Source organism: Lonchura striata, chromosome 4 (assembly GCF_050655825.1).
Source record: "Lonchura striata isolate lonStrDom1 chromosome 4, ASM5065582v1, whole genome shotgun sequence".
Taxonomy (NCBI): Eukaryota; Metazoa; Chordata; class Aves; order Passeriformes; family Estrildidae; genus Lonchura; species Lonchura striata.
Window position 1 is genome coordinate 43,577,639 of NC_140706.1, and position 20,039 is coordinate 43,597,677.

A 20,039-nucleotide genomic window follows, 5' to 3' on the forward strand; every position below is an offset into this window, starting at 1 on the left:
CACTTTGGGCACAGGAGGCCTGACAATCTCTTTATGCAGTACAAAAACTTGGGTTCATTACAATGCTCTTTGCTAATAATTTTCATTCCTCTCTTGTTTTCCATAAAAAAAATTTATTCTCTCTAAAACCAGCTCTTTAAATTCATACATTTTCTAACACTCAAATCTACACTTTTATTTCAATCCTATTCTGAAAATGAAATGGCAGAAAAAAAATGAGTTGAAAAGGTCATCACCCTAAAATTCTATTTGATTCTGAAATGCTAACAGACAGTTTTGGACCTAACAGGATAAACCATGTTGTAGCTGCTCCAGGAAATTTTGCAGCCACCACTGCTGCCTGTGAGCCCCTTGTAAGCTTGCACAGATTTTTAAAACAAGTTGCCTCTTTCAGCTGTTTCAGAGTATGGTGGGGGGGGAAGGGGGAAAGAAGAAACACACTATTAAAAAGAGAAATCCTAATGTGCTACTGAAAAGCCCATTCAGCTTAAATACCAGGAAAATTCCCTAGAGAAGGCTGACTCACCATATATTTTTTAATTTCTATCATTAAAATTATATCTGTATTGCAAGTATTTCTCTTACATGGAAATTAATAGAATCTGCCTTCTCTCAAACAGAGCAATTAGTCCATTCAGAAAACCTACATAAATTCTAAAAGCAATTTGAAAGTGTTTATACTGCAGGTTTATACACTTAGGTAGGAATAATTAACTGCTCAAAGCAAACAGTGGAGGACATCTTGCTAGGTATCACTTCTGTTGGAAGAATCTGGTAGTTACATTGGATCACAAACATTAATTTAGGAATTGTTTCTTTGTTTTAGTACCATAAAATAAAAAACATAGATATTTATGCCATTTATAGCCACAAATATAAGCTGAAAGATAAGTAAGGTACCTCTGTTCAGCACCAGTTAAGCTAGAATTCCCATCAAGGTATAGCATTTCAAGAAAAACCTAAGCCACATGGGGGAGTTCAGAGAAGAACAGAGGTCAGGAACCTAAAAATACCAGACATGAAGAAAAACAGACACAGGACTATTTAGTTTGAAGAGATCAATGGAAAAGTGCTAGTGAGAGTCTTACTGGATTATACAGGACTGCTGCAGAGAGGAAGGGATTCATTTGTTCTGCCTACCCACTATGGACAGGACAACAAGAAGCTGTCCTAATCATGGAGCGGAGGAAAAAGAAAAAAGAAAGTTTAAGATAAACAAAATTTTACATTAGTGAAGATAGATAAGGACTAAAAAAAGTAGGAAATACCTACTACCAGTTGCCCTTGAGAACAAGCTAGACAAGCACCTATCAGGAGCACCATCAGAATATAGGCCCAGACATGGATGACTTCACGTAATTAAAAGTCTCTTGATTTTCTGCATACTCTTTTTCCTATTTAAAGTGTTTTGCAGAATGTATCTGTTATGCATTTTCGCCCATCTCCACTTTTTGGCCTGGGTAGTACAAGTGTTCATTCACTCATTGAAAGCTGTAGCAAGGAGTACCACTAGGTTTGAGGACAAAAAAGACATGCCTAGTTTTAGCTAAAATAAAGTCTATTGGATTAAAAAAAATTATAGAAAGTACCTGATTTTGGGAGGGGAAGAAAGTAATACAAAAAAAAAAATGAAAGTAATATCTTAGGGAATACAATCCACTATGAGATTTCTTGAGGGTTAGTACATGCCTGAGAATATTCTTGCTAAACCAAACATATGCATACTGTGGCTGAGAAGCAATACATCAGACTTGTCAGGTTATGCAGTATACTGTATTTTATTTCTCTTTCAAAAAATTTGAAAAGCTATGTAAATTCTAGAAAGACATATACAGCATCTGGCACCTGACACTTACATACACTTATTAGTTGTTCTTAGGGACTGAAATAAAGGAAGTTAAAAATGAAATTTCAAAAGTGACAAAGCAAGAACACAATATTATTTGTATGCCCTGTCCTTCTCTGGGTTCATTTGTCAAATAAATCACAACATCCAGTAGATAATCTGACTCCCTTCTCAACATGTTTAAGAATTTGTTCATGCCTTGCACATTATTTAGCAGCTCTAGCATTTATTCATGGAAAGAGTAAATATCAGAGAAGCAGGAGTTAAGGAAAAGGTTTATCAATGGATAGCACAGTCACACTAATAAGTATAGGGGCAGATGGTGCAAATACTTTGGTAATAAATAATTATTTGAAGTGTTGCACACAGGCAAGAAATCTCTGGGGGTCTCGCTAAAAAAAGCTCTTGCACCACTGCACTGATTAACTTCTTACTTCAATTATGTTATCTACCTTTCAGTAAGAACTAAAATGATAGGATTTCTACAGGCTCCTGTAAGATGAACAGTACAAAGATTCAGGCAACTACACACAAATAGCAAATTTTATGCTAAATCTTGCTACATTTTAAGCATAGTTATGTTGAATGTTTAAGGTATATGTGTCCACTTGATTAAATAGTCTCTATGAGTGTCAAATCTTATGAGACTCTGTGCAAGGAATTATCCAGGGCAGAAAAGATGGAAGGTTTGCTCCAAAAATATTTTTTCCTCTATTTTTGAGATAAATTGTAGAATGAGGTAACAATTCTAGTCTAATATTATTACCAGCACATGAAACTTCATTTATTTTTGTGAAGGACAGGGTCAAATAACATATTCTTAAAGAGCAGTAATTTACACCTCAGTCTCGCCGATTTAAAGGATCAGAGTGAAGCACAGAATAATGAATAGTTTAATTCTACTGCTGGAGCAAAGGTAGAAGCAGCACAACTGGAATCCTAGAGAGGATGGCAAAACCACAACTGTATCTCAGCCAGCCCCAGCACATCAGCACAAACCTACCCCATCATGGCTTGTGCCAATTGAGCAAAGCACAGACACATGCCCTGTGCCCTGCTGCAGGGAGGTGGGGTCTACACCTGGCACACAGGTGGAGGACAGGGCTGATAAAGCAAAAGCCACCTCCCCAGGTGCTGCAGCAGAGGTGACAATGCTTCTGTTACTCATTTAGTGACTGGTTTTTTTTGGGGGTTTTTTTGGGTCAGACTGTGGGACTGACTATTTCTTTTTCTCTTGCATGAAAAGGGAAGAAGAGACAAGGCACTCACTTCCTCTCTCATAAGGAATTTCCCTAAGGCCCATAGACATATTTATATGTATGCACATTTCAATAAACCACATTTCCTCTACTGACTATATTTTCTTTTATTTCCATTGCAACCTAGTTGAATGGGTTGTCAGTCATTTCTTGGCTAACCCTGACTTGTCCCAATATGTAAATTAGACTCTCCTCCTCCCTACCTTAATCCCCTAGAGTGATATTTTTCCTGTATTTAAATAATTTTACCACTTATTACTTGGACAATGAATCCAGACCTGGCTGTTTGCCTATGCTAATAAATATATAACAGTGAACTGAAGATTTCTAGTGCTAGGACAGTGAGATGAGATAAGAAGTACAATGAGATGTCTGAGGTTTACTAACGATGTATTTATGAAACATGTGGACAAACTGTGAAACTGAAGGTTAAAGCATTTTTGAATCTTGACCAAAATAAAGATATGCAAAAAATCAAATCAAAATAAAATATGCAACATGCAATACTCAATTACTGTGCTATACAAGTAGTAATTGCTGAGGTGAGTCAGTAGCCCAAGTAGGATCAGCCAAGCCATAGGACAGCAGGCACTGCATTCACCAGATTACTTCCAGGCAGCAGAGCAGATGTAATCCATTGATAAAATCCTCTACCCAATAAACAAGCTTTCTGGACTGAATCCCAACCCTGACTACACTCACCTAACTTCAACTGCATCACAGCTCTGTTTACTGCCATTATGGGAACAAAATATTCAGCCACATCTACACTTCACTAGCACAAAGTACTGTTGAGAAGCAGCATCAGTTCCATTCCTGCAACAGGACTTAACCAGTTTCTCTGAAGTCCAGGATTATCAACACTCAAAGGGAGAACAATAACACTTTATTTCTTCAGTCAAAACCATATTGCACCTTCAGCTTTTTCACACCAACTCTGTGACAATCTACTTACAACTGCAATATCTGAACAGGCCTTCCTAACTGTAAAATCCTCATAGATTTAGTGCTTTTCCGAAGGCCCCACTTCAGGCCCCCAGTATATTTCTACTGCCTCTGAAATCAAGGCCACTGGAAACAATGTGAGCCTGAACTCAGAACTAGCGCAACTGTGCTAAAAAAAAAAAAAAAAAAAAAAAAAAAAAAAAAAAAAAAAAAAATAGTAGAAACAATTCCATGGCATCTGAGTGGAAGATTTCCATTACTACTATCCTCCCAATAATTCCATGGTGGGATATGAAAGCCAACATATAAAGAGATTTTCAAGTGTCTCTTACAGAATTAATCTCAGAGAAATAGCGCAATGGATAAATACTGAAAGTCAATTTTTTTTTTTTGTTAAATAAGCAGGTAGATTAATAGCATTAGACAAGCCTTGTTTGGGAAACCTAAGTCAACAGTAATTAAAAAGATGACTTTTTATCCAGTGTGCTGGATAGACAGACTCGGATATCTTAGAGGAGACAGCATTTCTTGGCAACCTGAATCACTTGGTAAGTTACAGTGGAGGGTCTTTTCCAGAGTGCAGAGTTTTTAAGAAAGCTACACAGAGTCTCGGAAAAAGAACTGCTGCTGTTTACAGACTTTATTGTTGGGTGACAGTAATGAAGATTGGTGACAAATCTGCTGGGCTCATCCATCCAGCCTAAAAATCCAAGTCATATTAAGAGTTTTCAATTTTTTATCCCAATAAGTACTTTTCTGGCCTAGCTTGGCCTGCCCTCAATCTCATGTTCCAGTGATTGCAGGGGAAGTCCAGTGCAATTATTCCAGGTTTTCATCATTACTTTGATGGTTCTGCTTCTCGCTATTCCCCCTCAGATGGATTTATAACAGCAACCTACAGATTTCTGTGTAGCAGCAAAAAACTATAAAGGTGCAGCTATGTTCTGACCTAGTCCCATTACTACTAGAGACACTTCTGTGCAAGTGAAAAACAGGATGGGTGGCAGAGAAGAAACACTGTCTGCCACCACTATGATACAACTTGTTCAATTTGCCTCACTAATACCAGGGCAGATTGTGTAAATCACCTGCCTAGTAAATTTGGTCCCTCGAGTTTATGGTTTGGTATAAACTCTAGCTTGATTAATCACGTAGCAGATCCCTAATCCTGCTCTGTTCACTCAGAGGATAAGCACTAGATACTAAGTGTTTATTTTTTACAAACTTCTATAGACCCATGTCCATCTTTAATGCACTTTATTAGTTCATTCCTAAAATCCAAACATCTGACTGACTGAAGCAGGTTACAGATGCCCTTGAACCCTTTGAATAATCACAGTGTGCTGACTTGGTTTATTTCCACTTCTGTCAAGAGCATTAAATCAACAGCTGCCATTAACAACTGAAAGTACCTAGTGCCATCCTGGGATCTCAAAGATTCAATTCTCTATACTCTCATCATACTTCTTTGTAACATTCATAAGAGTTAGTTCAGTATCTTGTAATTCTCAGCTACCTTTTGATATTTTGTATGTCATTTTAAAGTTCCAGCTTTGAGACTTTAGCTGGGACTTCGGTAGTTTCATGAGAAATTACACTCCTAAATTTGACTTTATATTGTGAATTAAAGTGAGCTTAAAGAAAAACTGAGACTATGAATCTTAACAGTTTTGGAAAAATTGAAACCAATTATTTAACAAACATTCACTACTACTTAAAAAAAAGAAAGCAAAAAGTACAGCCTTACATCCCTCTTGATTTAAAGTCAGTCTCATGATGTGATTTGGGGGGTTTAAACTTTCAACACTAAGAACTGCCCTTTCAATGAATTCACATCCCATGAATTTGGATCCATATTTAAGTGCACAATAGAAATTCAAGCCTGAACAGCTAAGTGAATACAGCCACACTGTGAAGAGATAAGCTGTGGATGAATAGCTTAATTGGACACTTGCAAAATTAACTTGTCAAAAGTAATTACTCTATACATGATACAACTGGAAATGTTTTATATCATCCACGAGTTGAAAGAGTATTTATACTATTCCTTGGCCTTTAAAAGATACATTTACAATATGCTGATTATTTACTAAGCTGCTATCGCGCATTTGCAAACCTTTCAAGCATTTTGGTAAAAAGAGACAAATTCATTTTTGTTCAGTTCTGAAGAGGTTAGCAGATACAATGACTAGATTTTTAATGAAAATTCTCGTACTTTCTTCTTCTTATGTTAGAGTAAAATCATCCTGGCTGGAGGTATATGTTTGTTTTCTGTGTGCAATAAAAACAGATTTAAAATTAAAAAGATGGAGACTGGGGAAGACCAAGTAAACATAATAACTAAGACACACAAACAAGTGTCCATATTTCAAAAGACTGTAAGGGGAAAAAAACCCCAAAACATAAAACCAGACATCCTTTGAGGAAGAAGAGTCCAAGAGGAAGTAAAAAATCTCTCCCTCACAGGACCTAAAAGAAACAGCAAGCTTTGTATAATCCATATAGAAGTAAATAAAATTCTTCCTGAACTAGGCAGTTCCCATATAGTACCACAAGATAGGAGATCATAATTAGAAAAATAGAATGTGCTGATACATGGATTTCTTTCTTTCAGCCATGCATAAAGCAGCTGCATATCTATTCAAAATAAGGTGTCATTGAATTTCCACCTCAGTAACACAGGAAGCCATAATACAAAGTGTGCCTTTGAGGCCATGTAACCTTCAGATATAGTTGCTACTGCAGGCATGGCCCACCAGAAAGATTCTTTTCATGTAGTAAAAACAGAAGAATTGTCCTGTGCCTTGGCAGAGTATCCCTTCTCCTACAGATACAGCCCTGATGGAAAAGGCTTCCAGTGACATCACTCATGCATTGCCTCAATCTACACAGCAGCAGGAAACAACAGAAGAGAGATCAAAAGCATTCTTAGAACAAAAGGCAGCAATGTATTCTTATGCCATTACCATTACTTTTGGCCACTACTGTGAGCATCAGCAGGAAGAAAATACTTCTAAGGAGAAAGCTATGCTACCAGACTATAAATGCTAACATGTGGGAAGGGAAGAGAAGAACATATGGCAAAGCTGGAAAGTTTGGTCTCTAAACTCCCTTCGGCAAAGTTGTTATTGCAATTATCCAACACGTGCTACCTCATTTGGTGTATGCTTCAGCAATGGTTTAGGGACTCAAGCCCAAGCTTTTACTCAAATCTGCCAGAGCTTTCTTTGAACAAGTCCTGTAGAAGCAGCCCTTTGACACAGTCCAAGTATCCTGTGCTGCTGTGAATTCCCTGCACGTGCTGCCATCCTGGACCAAGCAAAGAGGAAATACAAAATTCAAAGATTATCCAGTGCATTAAAACTTAATGAGTCCTTGCCCCAATATGTGCTAAGCACACAACATCTCTTGCATTCTGGCTTCAGACTGCAATTTACTAATCAGCTACTGAAGCTGAAGCACCTCAGTCCCAAAGCAGTTACTGACTGATTGGTTAATGGAAGTTCCTACAGAGAGAATTTCTCTTCCATAATGGAAGGATTTCATCTAATCTGAAATGATGAAATCACTCGCTGAAGCACTTCAGTCCCAAAGTACTTACTGATTGACCAGTTAATAAAAGTTTCTATAGAGAAAATTTCAGTTCCACAATGAAAGAAAGTCATCTGAGGGGATGTAAAGAAAAAAAAAAGGAAAATCACATAAAATACCCCTCAACTCCCCCAAACAAGAAGACCCAACCCTACATACAAGAAAACATTAACATAAAATCAAGAGATCTCAAGCCCCAACTTCTTCTCTCCCCAAAAATCTGCTTGAACAAAACCAAACCAAATGCCAGCACTTAATTATTTTCCTTACCTTTAAAATAATATTAAAATTCTACTATCAATGTAATGTATATACTGTCACAGGACTTTAAAATGTGTGTTGTCTACAAGACTGCACAATTATTCATACTTTTTTCAAAGAATGAGTTGGAAAACAAACTCTGTGATATAATATGTATGGAACACCAGGAGTCTTTAATGGGCCAAGTTATCCCATGAGCAAGGGATAACTCAGGTCAAGTTCAACAGAAGGGACAACTCCCAGGTGAAGTTCATAACAAAATAGAAAGGCTCTGGTTAGTTACCAGCCTGTTTCACATCAGCTGTGGTTACTGGTGGGCAGCAGTTCACACCAGTCAGCATCAACTGATGGCACCACAGAAGGCCCAAGGACAGAATCAATGGAAAGAAATCCCTGATGGAAATTTTTTGGCAGTACTTTCTATTAGGACTTTAGAAACACAAGTAATAAAACAGAAAATGTGTTTGTACTGCTTCTGTGTGTTCAGGCCTGCTTATATCCAAAGGCTTTCATTTCTCCAGGTTGTCACAACCCGTCTCCACCTGCAAGCTCTCTCATTGATGCCTGTGACTAAGACACTGTCTTTACCAGGTCCATGGAGAAATCATAATCTGGATGCAAAAGCAATGAGTCTGCAGGAAAGGGAAAAAAAAACCAAAACAAACAAAAAACCCAAAACCAACCTAAAACTGCACCAAGTTGTGAGATGGATATTTAATTTCAAGGGCATTGCTATTCTCCTTTCATTCTCAGGAAGAAGTCATGCTTACATTTTTTTATTTCACTGTAAGAAAAGTACTTAGGTATGGCATAAATACAGTACAGAGGAGAAAAAAAGCCAAAGACACATCATAAATTTATTACTAAAAACCAGAACATAAACCAGATTTTGCTTTAAATGCCACAGGCACTGGTTGAAGATGAAGACAGCAGCGCAACTATGCAATTAAAGAAAGAAAAATTTATGTTCCAGAGTGAAAACATTATATCCAGCAGGACAAAGGTTTCAACATCAGGTGTTCTTCAAGCCTGCCTGGGTTAAGCATAACACAACATTTGGTATATACATTTGAAGGCAAGGAATATACAAAAAAGTTTTGAAAATAACTAGCTAACTCCTAAATCAATCCTAAATGAGTAAAAAGAATCCTAAGTAAGCAACAAAGAAGTCTATGTTCCTGCAAAGGGAAAAGATAGGGCTGTCTCACTTCAGGATCTGCAACTTTATTCAAAGCTTTGGAACACTTATCTGCTGTATTTTCCTTCATTTACATTTCTGCTGTGCTTTTAGTGAAGCAATAAATCACAAAGTTCCATCTGGACAATAGTTTCAGTTCACATCCTTAATGCTTTAGACAATTAAAATCAATCCTTAGTGTTAAGAACAATAAAGGCAGCCCTTAGAAGCATCATGTTAAGTTGTGGAATACATTTTTTTAAAATACCATCTTTTCAGATTGGCTTCAACCTACTAATAATCTCATGTTTTAAAGAAATTGCTCTGTTATAAGCAGCATTTTGACAGGATTTAACATTTCAGACTATCTTTAGATTGGTTTTGATTAAAAAAATTAATTTTAGACTAAACTAATGATATTATTATAATCAGCATACTCCCAGCATTACATTGCTTGACAACTCCTTCAGACTATTCCTTCACTTTATTCATGACAGGGAAGTCAATAATAATTGAAGGCTTTGCTGACTCCTAATACCATCTCCTAGTCAGGGAAAGCACTTTGATGCATATTCCCAATTTGACTGTTCAGCTAAAATTTTTCTTCTTTAACAAATTTAGCATAGATCTTTGTGTCTATTTTTTCCTAGGTTGGGCTGTCAGCTGGAATGTTATAACTGAGAACATGAAAGCTCTTCTTTGAGTATCAGTTATGTGAAACTATACACTGCTGAAATGTTAGATCCATGACTTTTATATATATAAAGTCATAGACAGCCTGCAAAACAAGAGTTATGACTCTTAATTTAGGAAGAAACAGGCCTCAGACATAACATCTCTTTGAAAATTTTAGTTGAAAATTATAAGCAGAAGAACATTACACAAAAATGCAATGCAAATGAAATACAAGAACAAATTAGTCTCACTTCTACATGCTTTTCTTTCTATTCTGCCTTGTTCTAAATGGACCAAAGTTAAAAAACCAAAAGTTAGAAAGACGTTTTGAAGGCTTTCTTGCAGATACCACTACAATTAGAGAGAATATACTTGTAAAATTTAGATCAGCTGAAATATTATCAATCACTTCCTTCTGCATAATCATAATCATCACATACACTCCTCACAATAAGTTTATTTGACTTTAATACAGATGATTTGGCCTAGCCTCTGCTGTTTCCAAATGCCATTTCAATTGCTGGAAAAATATATTACAAAAACAAACCACTATAACATATTCTTTATAGACTGAGCAATATCTAAGTATAAACCTGACATAGTTCTAGAACTACAACTCAAATATTTAGAAAACATTGTCCATTATAGCAGGTCCAAATCTAATGGAGTGCTCACCCTGTAGGGAAATCATATTGATTTTCAACTAAAAGTAGCAAATCCCTAGGCAACCAGGAATCATACTAAAGGTAGCAGAGGCTCATAATGTAGATTTTCCAACAACTTAATCAAGATGCAATACCAAGACAGCAGTGATATGCCAGGAAATCCTCTTATGCCTATAATAATGGAACTTCACACTAGAAAAACAAGGATTTAATTTTTTAAACAATAAGATTAGGGTAGTACTCACCCTCAGACAAGGTTAGTGGCACTGGACTTCACCAAACACTGCCTCTGCTGAATGGGTTTACACAGACCTCAGCAGAAACAAACCCAGTAACTTCCAGCTCAGGGTTCCAAGACAAAGGGCTGTACTGTGCCCCTAAGTGAAAGCTTTTGGGATTGCCAGCACCTGATTCAAGTCACAGATGTAGCCAATGCCCAGTGCAGCACTCCCAGGCAAGGCACACCAGGGGAAACCAGTAGAGAAAAGTGGTAATACACAGGTATTACCATGGCTGAACCAAGGTTCTCTTCAGCAACACAGCCCCTGAGGAACATTGAACTCACCTTCTACATGTAACTTACAGGTTTTTGTTACTGTTTATAGAAATTGTTTGTGCATCCATATTTCCTGTCTGAGTCTGCCCTTATTTTTCAACTCATGAGTTATAACAATTTTGGTAAATAAAATAAAATGGCACTATGTCCCAATTAGGAAATTGATGGCACTTTGATACAAGAACCCTCAAGTCATGAGGCTGTTCATATTACCCAATCTACCACTGCATGCATGCTTGCACACATGGACAGCAGATCATACAAGGCAGCTCCATTAGGTCCCTAAAGACTCTTTCCTGTGGTCAATATCCTTTCTCAGTCCTCAAGATCGACAGACATTTTTGTATTTGCCATATCCCATTACTGGTAGATAGGTGAGTTGAATCCATATTCCAGACTGAAACAGATCATTGTCACTATTAGTTCAAAGTTGCAGGAAAAAAAGAAAATTTCTCTCTTTATACCCGCAGAGGAAAAAAAAAAAGGCTTTCAAGATATAGAGGTGATCTTAAGGGCCTAAAAGTTTTAAAACATCCCTTACCATAGTTCGCTTCCAGACTTAGCAATCTGCTTTGTTACTCTTCCCTGCAGGCCAATGTCTGAATTTTTGATAGACTATGGATCTACTGTTCCAAAAGTCACAACCTCTTGCTTCAAAATCTAGCAGAGATTCCTGTCTGTTCCTTATTTCACATGCTGAAATAAGACACTGCAGGCAGCCTGTGAAGTATCTAACAAACACCCCAGTCTGAATATCCCATTCCCTGCTATACCAAAAGAAGACCTCACAGTCCCCAAAAGGAGTAAGTATGTGTGACAAGTATGACTTGCACAAAAACAGATTTTAGAGTTGAGAACCCTAGAAACTAAAATTCAGAGGGATCTTCTTTCAACTAAATGGGATAGACTGCTTGTTTATGGCTTAAATTATATACTGTTGGGTTTTTGCTCTTTGTAAAATTCCAGTTTTCTCTCAGACATTGGTTAAATTCCTACAGTAACAAGAGACTCAGAGCAAACTGTCCCCTGGGTCTATCCTCTCTAAGATATGAGTCTACATAGTACTGAGCTATCCTAGCACAAATCTTTATGCACTGCTATTTTCCTATTCTAAGCCACAGCATGATCTATAAACACACTGCAGTAAGAACAAATATCTAGCCTTTCCCACCTCAAAGTAAGCTGCTGGGAAAGACAATTATTCCCTGTGACTGACTAGCTTCTGCATATGAATGTGTGGGTTTTCATTTATTACCTCCTTGGTTACTAGCAAAAGGCTGTGAAGGTTCTTCAGATGGGATTTTTTTTCTGGGAAGGGAATTAAAATAACACTGAGATAATTTAAATCACAAACAATGGAACTTCCCAGTCTTCCTCTCTCTGTAAGACAACACCTAATACAGCTAAAAGTTCCAGAGGAATTGTTTGGGATGGATTTCAACCCTTTTGTGCTGTCTACTCGCTTCTAATATGTACAAAGGGCAGAAATCCATGCAATCAAGGCAGAGTAAGGCTTTAAGTAACATGGCTTTAATATTCATTAGGTTTTAACTTCTTAGTGACTATTTATAAAATCTTCTATTACAGCAGGAGAACAGACTTAAAAGAAAGTCAAATAATCTGAAATATACAATTTTTACCCCAGTAGAAACACTTCAGAGCTATATTTAGAACCTCTCCTGACAGCTGGGTTGAAGTGACCTGCCAATCCCTACATAGTATCAGAAAATAACTACATCCAGAGTTCATGGAGGACAATTGTAAAGAGAAAAAATTTGTTGCAGAAATAAAAACCATGTATTAAAGCTGCAGTCTGAAAAGCATTTTTCATCACAAGATATTGCATAGGCCCCTGCTAAGTCCAAATGAAAATGGTCTTTACCTCTAATCAGAATTATCAAAATTTCTTAAATGTTTAATTGGCTCAAAGACTACAGCATAGGGAAATATATTCATTTACCTCATATGTGAAGAAGTTTTCTACAGGAGAGAAGATGAAAGGCCACTCCAATGTTCTTCCCATCTCCACAACATGTACAAGATGACCTGTGGTGAGTTTTTCTCTATTGGAAAGGAATTTTTTTTTGGTCACTCTTTGTTGTACAAGGGGAGGATATTTCCCAAGAAAAGGAATGTGACAAACTAATTTTAAAAAGATAATATTGTACAAATAGCCATACATCAGTGTCTGCCGAAAGGATCTCTCAATTGGCTCTTCTTACACAGCACTTCCAGATAATTTATTAAAAATATAAACATACCAGAAAATCAGTGCTACGAAACATTGTTTATAAGCCATTTTCTTTAATTATTTAATTAGGTGAATTATTTTCTGCATGATTCAGAACCATTCAGCATCTCATACTGGATCTTGGGAAGACAAGAGGTCCTAAAGGTTCCAAGATACTCTCAAGCGCCTGTGTACACCGCTGTCCTCTGCTGGAAGCCACCAGCCTCAGCGACACGAGTGTGCCTGCCCAGCCTCTGCCGGCAGCCGCTGACAGAGCACAGGTGACATAAGCAGCAAGGGCTCATCTTCATTCCCGTTTAAGCTTCACATGGCTTGGGACGGACTGTCATTAATTCTGTTATCTCTGCAATGTAGCTATGTAAACATTAAAGAGATGTCAGATGCCCTGGACAAGACTCTTGTGAAAAATGCATATTTTACGATTGGCTTTTCGCAAATATTAAAATGAATATTATATGTGTAATGTTAGAAAGTTATGCTGTATTAATTCGCTTAAGTAGTGTGTTAAATATAGTTTTAGGTCACATCATAATGTTAAAATAGAAACTCTGCAATGTAAGATTTTTTTTACTAGCTCAAGAAAAGGGATGAGATAATCAAGAAACTCTTCTCACAGAGATAACAGTGACAGGGCACATAAAGTTACAGCCTCCCTATCGGAAAAGACAAACATTCTTCCACTTTCTCTCCGTCTTTATGGAACCACCAGGATTAAGAGGAAGAAGTTAACAAAAACCAGAAAAGTTCTTAATTTGCAAGGAATTTATGCATCATGTATGAGATAGATGAATGTGCTATTGATATTGCTGTTGAGGGGTATTCCTTTGTTCACAAGGCACGTTTTTGGCAGCATAGTGTCCAAAAACATCCGGATGTCCGTAATTCTTTGCTTTTATTGTCTTGTAATTGTCCTAACTCTAAATTTTTATTACTTTATAACCATTTTATTCTTATTAAACTTTTAAACATTCTAAAAAGAAGTGACTGGCGTTTATCATACTCTTTATTACCAGAGCACATCCCAGCCGAGGCTGAACTTTGCTGCCCTACGGAGAAGCCAAGCTCCCAGACCTCGAGCACGTGGCACTGCAGCATTCGATGCCCTCGGCTTGCAAACGGCTGCCGATCAAAAAGGCGGCTGGTCTTGTAAAAGCGGGAGCCCAGAAGAAAACCACACACAGCGCACCGAGAGGGCGTGAGCCGGCCAACGCGTTCTAGGGAGCAGCCGAGCAGCGCTCCCACGGCTCGCTCCGGCATTCCCGGGATAAGCAAAGGACCACCGGACCCAGCTCGGCCGGCGGGGCGGGGCCGGCGCCACGGCCAGCGGCCTGACGGGAGTTGTAGTCCGCCGGCACGGCCGCACTCCGCGCCGCCATGCCGGACGGACTGCATTTCCCAGGGGGCGCTGCGGGCGGCCGGGAGCCGCTGGCGGAGCGATGGCCGCTGCGGTGGCCATGGCGGCGCGGGGGTGCGGCGGGGTCTGGCGCCGGGCGCGGCAGCGCGGCGCGGGGCAGCCGGGGCCCGGGCCCGGCCCTTTCCCCCGCGGGCAGAGGGCTGTCGCCTGTAACGCGAGAGGCGGGGCGGTGCCGGCGGGGAAGAGCGGGTACGGTGCCGGGACGGCGCGGGGAGAGCGGCCGGTGGAGCTGTTCCGCCCTGGCTCTGCCCGGCTGTGGGTCTCCGGGCGCGGGAGCGGCGGTGGCAGCGGCGGGGCCCGGTGTAAATTGGCCGTGTGAGCGGTGTGAGCGTCGGCAGCACGTTTACCCCAGCGCAGTGGGAACGGCCGCGGCGGCGGGGCCGTGGCCGGCCGGGCGGCGCGGGGAGCCCGCGGCTCGGAGCGGGAGCCGCGGGGCGCCCGAGGGGGACCCAGCCCTCAGGAGCGCGCCTCCGAGGCTTCTTCCAGCCCCACACACGCTTCTCTTCTAGCGCGGTGTGTGAGGTTTGGGTGCTGTGCCTGAAGCAGAGCATGCAGCTGAAAGTCACGGCCTGACCAAGTTCTCGTGTCCCACGAGTGTCTGCGCAGCTGATCACTTCAACAGCGGCAGAGTGTGCTGCTAATTCTTTAGAGACACAGATAAACATAATCCTTGAACAAACAAGGCAAGGAGCTCCAGGTGCCTCATCAGTGTTGTCAGTGGATTGAAGGACTGACTGGTGCACGTACCTTTTTCTCTGAGTGTAAGCCAACACACTGATTAAGCAAAACCTGGTGTAATTTTTAATGCCTTGATATGACAGAAGGGGATTTCCGAAGAATACAGGAAACTGGAATAAATTTGCCTCGGAAATGTAAAAGAAAGCCCACATTATTTCTCTAACCTTGAAGCATTTGTATGTTCGGTTAAAAATACTGAAGAATAATACTATTTAAATGAAAGAAAATGCGTTAGCTCCTTTAAACATCTGAACCTTAATCTTTCATGGTAATATTCTTCTTCCTAAAGCATCAACTGCATCACTAGTTTGGTGTGTTTGTAGGGATGTCCTCAGCTGTTGGAGGGCAGATGGAGAACTAAAATCTTGGCAGTGTAGAATGTTCACCTTTGGAAGGAACACTGTACTTCTTATATTTGTTTGATGTTTTTCCATGGCTTGCTTATCTCCTGCTATCTGGGTACTCATACTGCTGAAGTGTTCTGCCACAGAAATGCGATTTCATCAGTGAAATATTATTTGTGCCACTTCATTTTTACAAGGCCAGATAATTACTTACAGAAACTGTCAAGCAATTCATACTGTAAAGGTGACCTTTTTCTCTTGTCCATATAAAGGTTATGGATGTGAGAATTGCAATTACTTTTTAGATGATATGGAGAAGCTTTATTCTGCAGAATGCATTCAGAGAACAGTAACTCTCTAGTTGAAATGATGATTTCTCTATTACCAGATTACTAATGTTTATGCTAATATTCTACTAACACTGCTCTGGAGAGCCACCTTTCCCAGCATGCAAGTGTCTATCTGACAGAGAATACATAATTTATTATGCCACCTGTCTGTTGGAGATTTATCAAACTACCTGAGAAGTAATTCATATTTATGATGATTTGGGGATTTTCATGAGGCACCAAATTAGGGTTCATCCAGCATGCAAGTGTGCCTCATTAATTTCTCTGAGATTTCTCACATAAGGAAAAGTTAAAAGTTTTAAACCATTGCAATTTTTTATTACATTCTTTTTTGCATGTAATTAGCACTGCCATGTAGTCCCCATAGCCTCTGTTATCCAGTATCACAGCACAGGTTTTCCTATTACAGTGTAGATGTATTTGCAACATTGTTTACAATTTTTTTACAATTACAATTTTTTAAAATAAATTAAGCGTTCCTAATACTTCTGTTTCTAGGTTTCCATGGGTTTTAACATCATCTATATTTAAATTGTTTTCCCCTTCTCCTCTTTCCTTTTCAGTCTCGTTCCGTGGGTACCAGTTGTGGGTCTGGAAATTCATGCACAGATCAGTTCCAACTCAAAACTCTTCTCTGGTTCACAAGTCCAGTTTGCAGCACCTCCCAACTCTTTGGTATCTTTCTTTGATGCCTCTTTACCAGGAACTTTACCAGTAAGTTAAGCTGCAGTTTCAATTAATGTCAGACAACTTTGTGTATGCTTCTAATATTTTATTTTTCCCAGGATTTGACTAAAGTCATATATATGACTACTTTTCCTTACTTGTCTAAATTCTGTTTCATAACATGAGATGCCTTTATATCCCCTGCAAAGGAGAAAAATCAGGAGTGTCTCTTCAACATAGTGAATGGGTTGTGGTATTTCTTTGAGGCCAGAGTGGGTGTGTTTGCTTAGTATGCCACACAGGAAATTCCTTAAATATGAGAGATGCCTAAAGCCCAGTGAGAGAAGAACATCTTAAGATTTCTGAGTGGCCATTTGATGTTATTTTGCCATATGCTTGTTTATGTAGCTGTCATTTGCCATTTGGAATGTCTCACTGAGGAGTTACTTTGCTTCCTGAGAAGAATGTCTCCAATTTAGGAAAGTGTCAACCATTCCTATTTCCAGAGCAAACCAATTATTTAAAAAAAAAGTAATCTGTGTGACACATTGGAGATTAATAGGTCAGAATAACTAGCTAGCACTTAGCAATAAGGTTTATTAGTGAAAACTTAATAAGTGTTTGAATTCACAGCTTAATTATAACTGTGATGGCTATGACAGTACTGCTGTGGAATTCTCTGAGTATCTAACAAGTTTAATTTAAAAATAAAAGTTAAAAAATTAGAACATAAGCTCTTACAATACAGTGAAAATAAATATTTAATAGACTTAGCATTGCCACATGCAACAACTCTGCAGAGACTAAGATGGGGTCTAATTATTTAAAGCAGAAATGTTTCACTGACTGTATTCATTAAAGTGCAGATTTGAATTCCAGTTACAGAAATGTATTTTTAAATCTAGTTGTAGCTTTGCATTACCATAAAACAGCCTCAGATAATCTAAAATTGGGAACTAATTTGTGTCTGCATTTCTAGGGTGTTGATATATGTCATGATCCTTAAAAGGAGAAATTATGTTGTTATTATTGATTTATTTTTATTTCTGTATTTGCAAAGGTATTGAAAATTAAGGAAGTGCGGTTTAGATGCTGTTAATATTAGGACTTCACTCTGGTTGCAGTGGCAATTCAGAGCTGAGTTTCAGAACTATATGGAAATTCTGAAAACTTCCTAGAGTTAATGGGAATCTTATGCAATAATTTGGTTTCAGAAGAGTCAAACTAGACTTAAAGACAGAAAATTAGTTCCTTTCATTTTGGGGGCAGGGCTAGGTTAGTCAGAAAGTCCAAAAGAGTTCAAGATTCTGGTTTTGGACCTTCTATTTAACCTTCTGTTAATGCACAGAAATTCTTAGATTGTCTAGTGCTTATCTTCAGTCAAGTAGAAAAGCTGTTCTTGCGTGAACAAAAAATGAATATTTATGAGGAAGTTAATTTTTGTCTACATTACTGTTTATCAAGGGTGCAATGTATGTGTGTGTCTTTTTTTCTTTATTAATGAAGCTTTAAAATGAAGCTTGGTATAGCCTTTGTAAGAAGTCCCCAGTACATGTGGGCTTTGGTAGAGAAAATAACTGCACCTGAGAAGAAAAAATCCAGAATGGTTGGGTTAATTTTAAAGTAGTGATGCTGTGTTAGGTTCTACTAGCTGCTTTGATCTATACAAAGAGCAGAAAGATTTTTCTTACTATAGTACTGGTGAAAATAGAGTTGAAAGTGTGTGTTACAAAATACATGTTCCTGCATGTTAGATTGTGATGCAAAATCCTGTCAGTAGTCATAGCTCTATTTTCCTGTTGTACCTGCTGCTGCTGGTAGAGACCAGCATTTGTTCTGGAATCAATCAGGGCTTGTTTTCTCTGTGTAAATTTGTACATGGCAATAGTATGTGAAGCAGAATTGAATTTTGGTAAATTTTGAAAAATGGAAGGTAGTTTTTGAAAATCCAGAGTATTTATAGAATAAGACCAACAAAAGCCATTTTAATAAATGTTAAGTTATTGACTAATAAGACTACTCAGAAGATAGATATTTGACCTTTCATTTGGACTCAATTTTGTTGAAAAATGAAAAAAATAGCAGCAAAGTTTTTATGCACTAGTTGTGCTGAGTCTAGAATAGAATGACTGCTGTTTTAACCTGAGAGCTATAGGGACAGTTTTCAGTGTGACAATGAGATGGCTGTGATAGAGAGCTGTCCTAGTATTTGCTCCTTCACAGTGGGACCAGAAATGATGGTGCTGAAGGGAGCTTTTCAGGTTGCTGTGCCTTTCTGGGTCACAGTAAGTGTTGGTATGAGCTTTTGCTGTGCTCTATGCAGGAGAGGTGAAACTAGAAGAATGTGTTTAGCCCTCCTCCTGCTTTCCTTTCTATATTTTCTTCCTGTAAGGTTAATACAGCTTATTTTATCCTTCTGCTTCAAGTAGGCCCTGGGAGGGTCATCACAGTGGAAGTGGCATGGCCATTTCACTGTGTTCTTCTCATAAAGTGCCTCTGAGAGACAACTACAGGCAAGAAGAGCTATGCAGGTGCCCTCCTATTTGGCATGAGACAAAAAAAAAAAATTAAAGATTCATAGACTCATAGGATGGTTTGAGTGTCGGGGACCTTACAGCTCATCTGCTTCCAGCTCCCCTGCCATGGGCAGGGACTCCTTCCACTAGACCAGGCTACTCAGAGCTCCATCCAGCCTGGCCTTGAATACTTCCAAGGATGAGGCAGCCACAGCTTCTCTGGGCAGCCTGTGCCCATGTCTCAACACCCTCACAGTAAGGAATTTCTTTGTAATATCAAATCTAAACCTGCCCTGTGTCAATTTAAAACCATGTCCCATCATTACAAGCCCTTGTACAATGTCTGTCTGGCTCTTCTGTAGGCCCTCTTTAGGTACTTGAAAGTGCTGTAAGGTCTCTTCAGAGTTTTCTCCGGGCTGAACAACCCCAACTCTCTCAGCCTGTCTTCATAGGAGGGGTGTTCCAGCCCTCTGGTCATTTCCATGGCCCTCCTCAGACCCTCTCCAGTAGGTCCATGTCCCTCTTTTGTTTGGGGTCCCAGAAAAGGATGCAGCACTCTAGATGGGAACTCATAAGAGTGGAGTAGAGGGCAGAATTCTTTCCCTTGCCCTGCTGCCCACACTGCTTGGATATAGCCCAGAACATGGTTTGCTTTCTAGACCGCAAGTGTGCTTTGCTGCCTCATGCTGAGCATTTCCTCAACCAGCACCCCCAAGTCCTTCTCCCTGGGGCTGCTGTCAATCCATTTTCTGCCCAGCTTATATTGGTGCTTGGGATTGCCCTGA

The 20,039-nt window shown here is 39.1% G+C and overlaps 1 protein-coding gene and 1 long non-coding RNA gene across 6 annotated transcripts in view; one reads left to right on the forward strand and one right to left on the reverse strand.

Moving 5' to 3' along the window:
* The window catches only part of LOC146767607 (uncharacterized), a 121,760-nt gene extending 107,153 nt beyond the window's left edge, over positions 1 to 14,607 (reverse strand). For both annotated transcript variants that reach the window (XR_014955147.1, XR_014955146.1), the window contains exon 1: positions 10,665 to 14,607. This is a non-coding gene — a long non-coding RNA (uncharacterized LOC146767607). The remainder of the gene's footprint in view (positions 1 to 10,664) is intronic.
* Positions 14,608 to 14,640: 33 nt separating this feature from the next.
* The window catches only part of GATB (glutamyl-tRNA amidotransferase subunit B), a 41,884-nt gene continuing 36,485 nt past the window's right edge, over positions 14,641 to 20,039 (forward strand). The window contains exons 1-2 of one of the 4 annotated variants that reach the window (XM_085578884.1): positions 14,641 to 14,829; positions 16,636 to 16,786. In XM_085578884.1, the coding sequence (XP_085435010.1) occupies positions 14,663 to 14,829; positions 16,636 to 16,786 (318 nt within the window). In that variant the 5' untranslated portion in view covers positions 14,641 to 14,662. Of the gene's footprint in view, positions 14,830 to 15,086; positions 15,402 to 15,434; positions 15,647 to 16,635; positions 16,787 to 20,039 lie in introns of those variants that run through there. The other 3 variants (XM_021530220.3, XM_085578885.1, XM_085578886.1) reach the window with 3 other exon arrangements.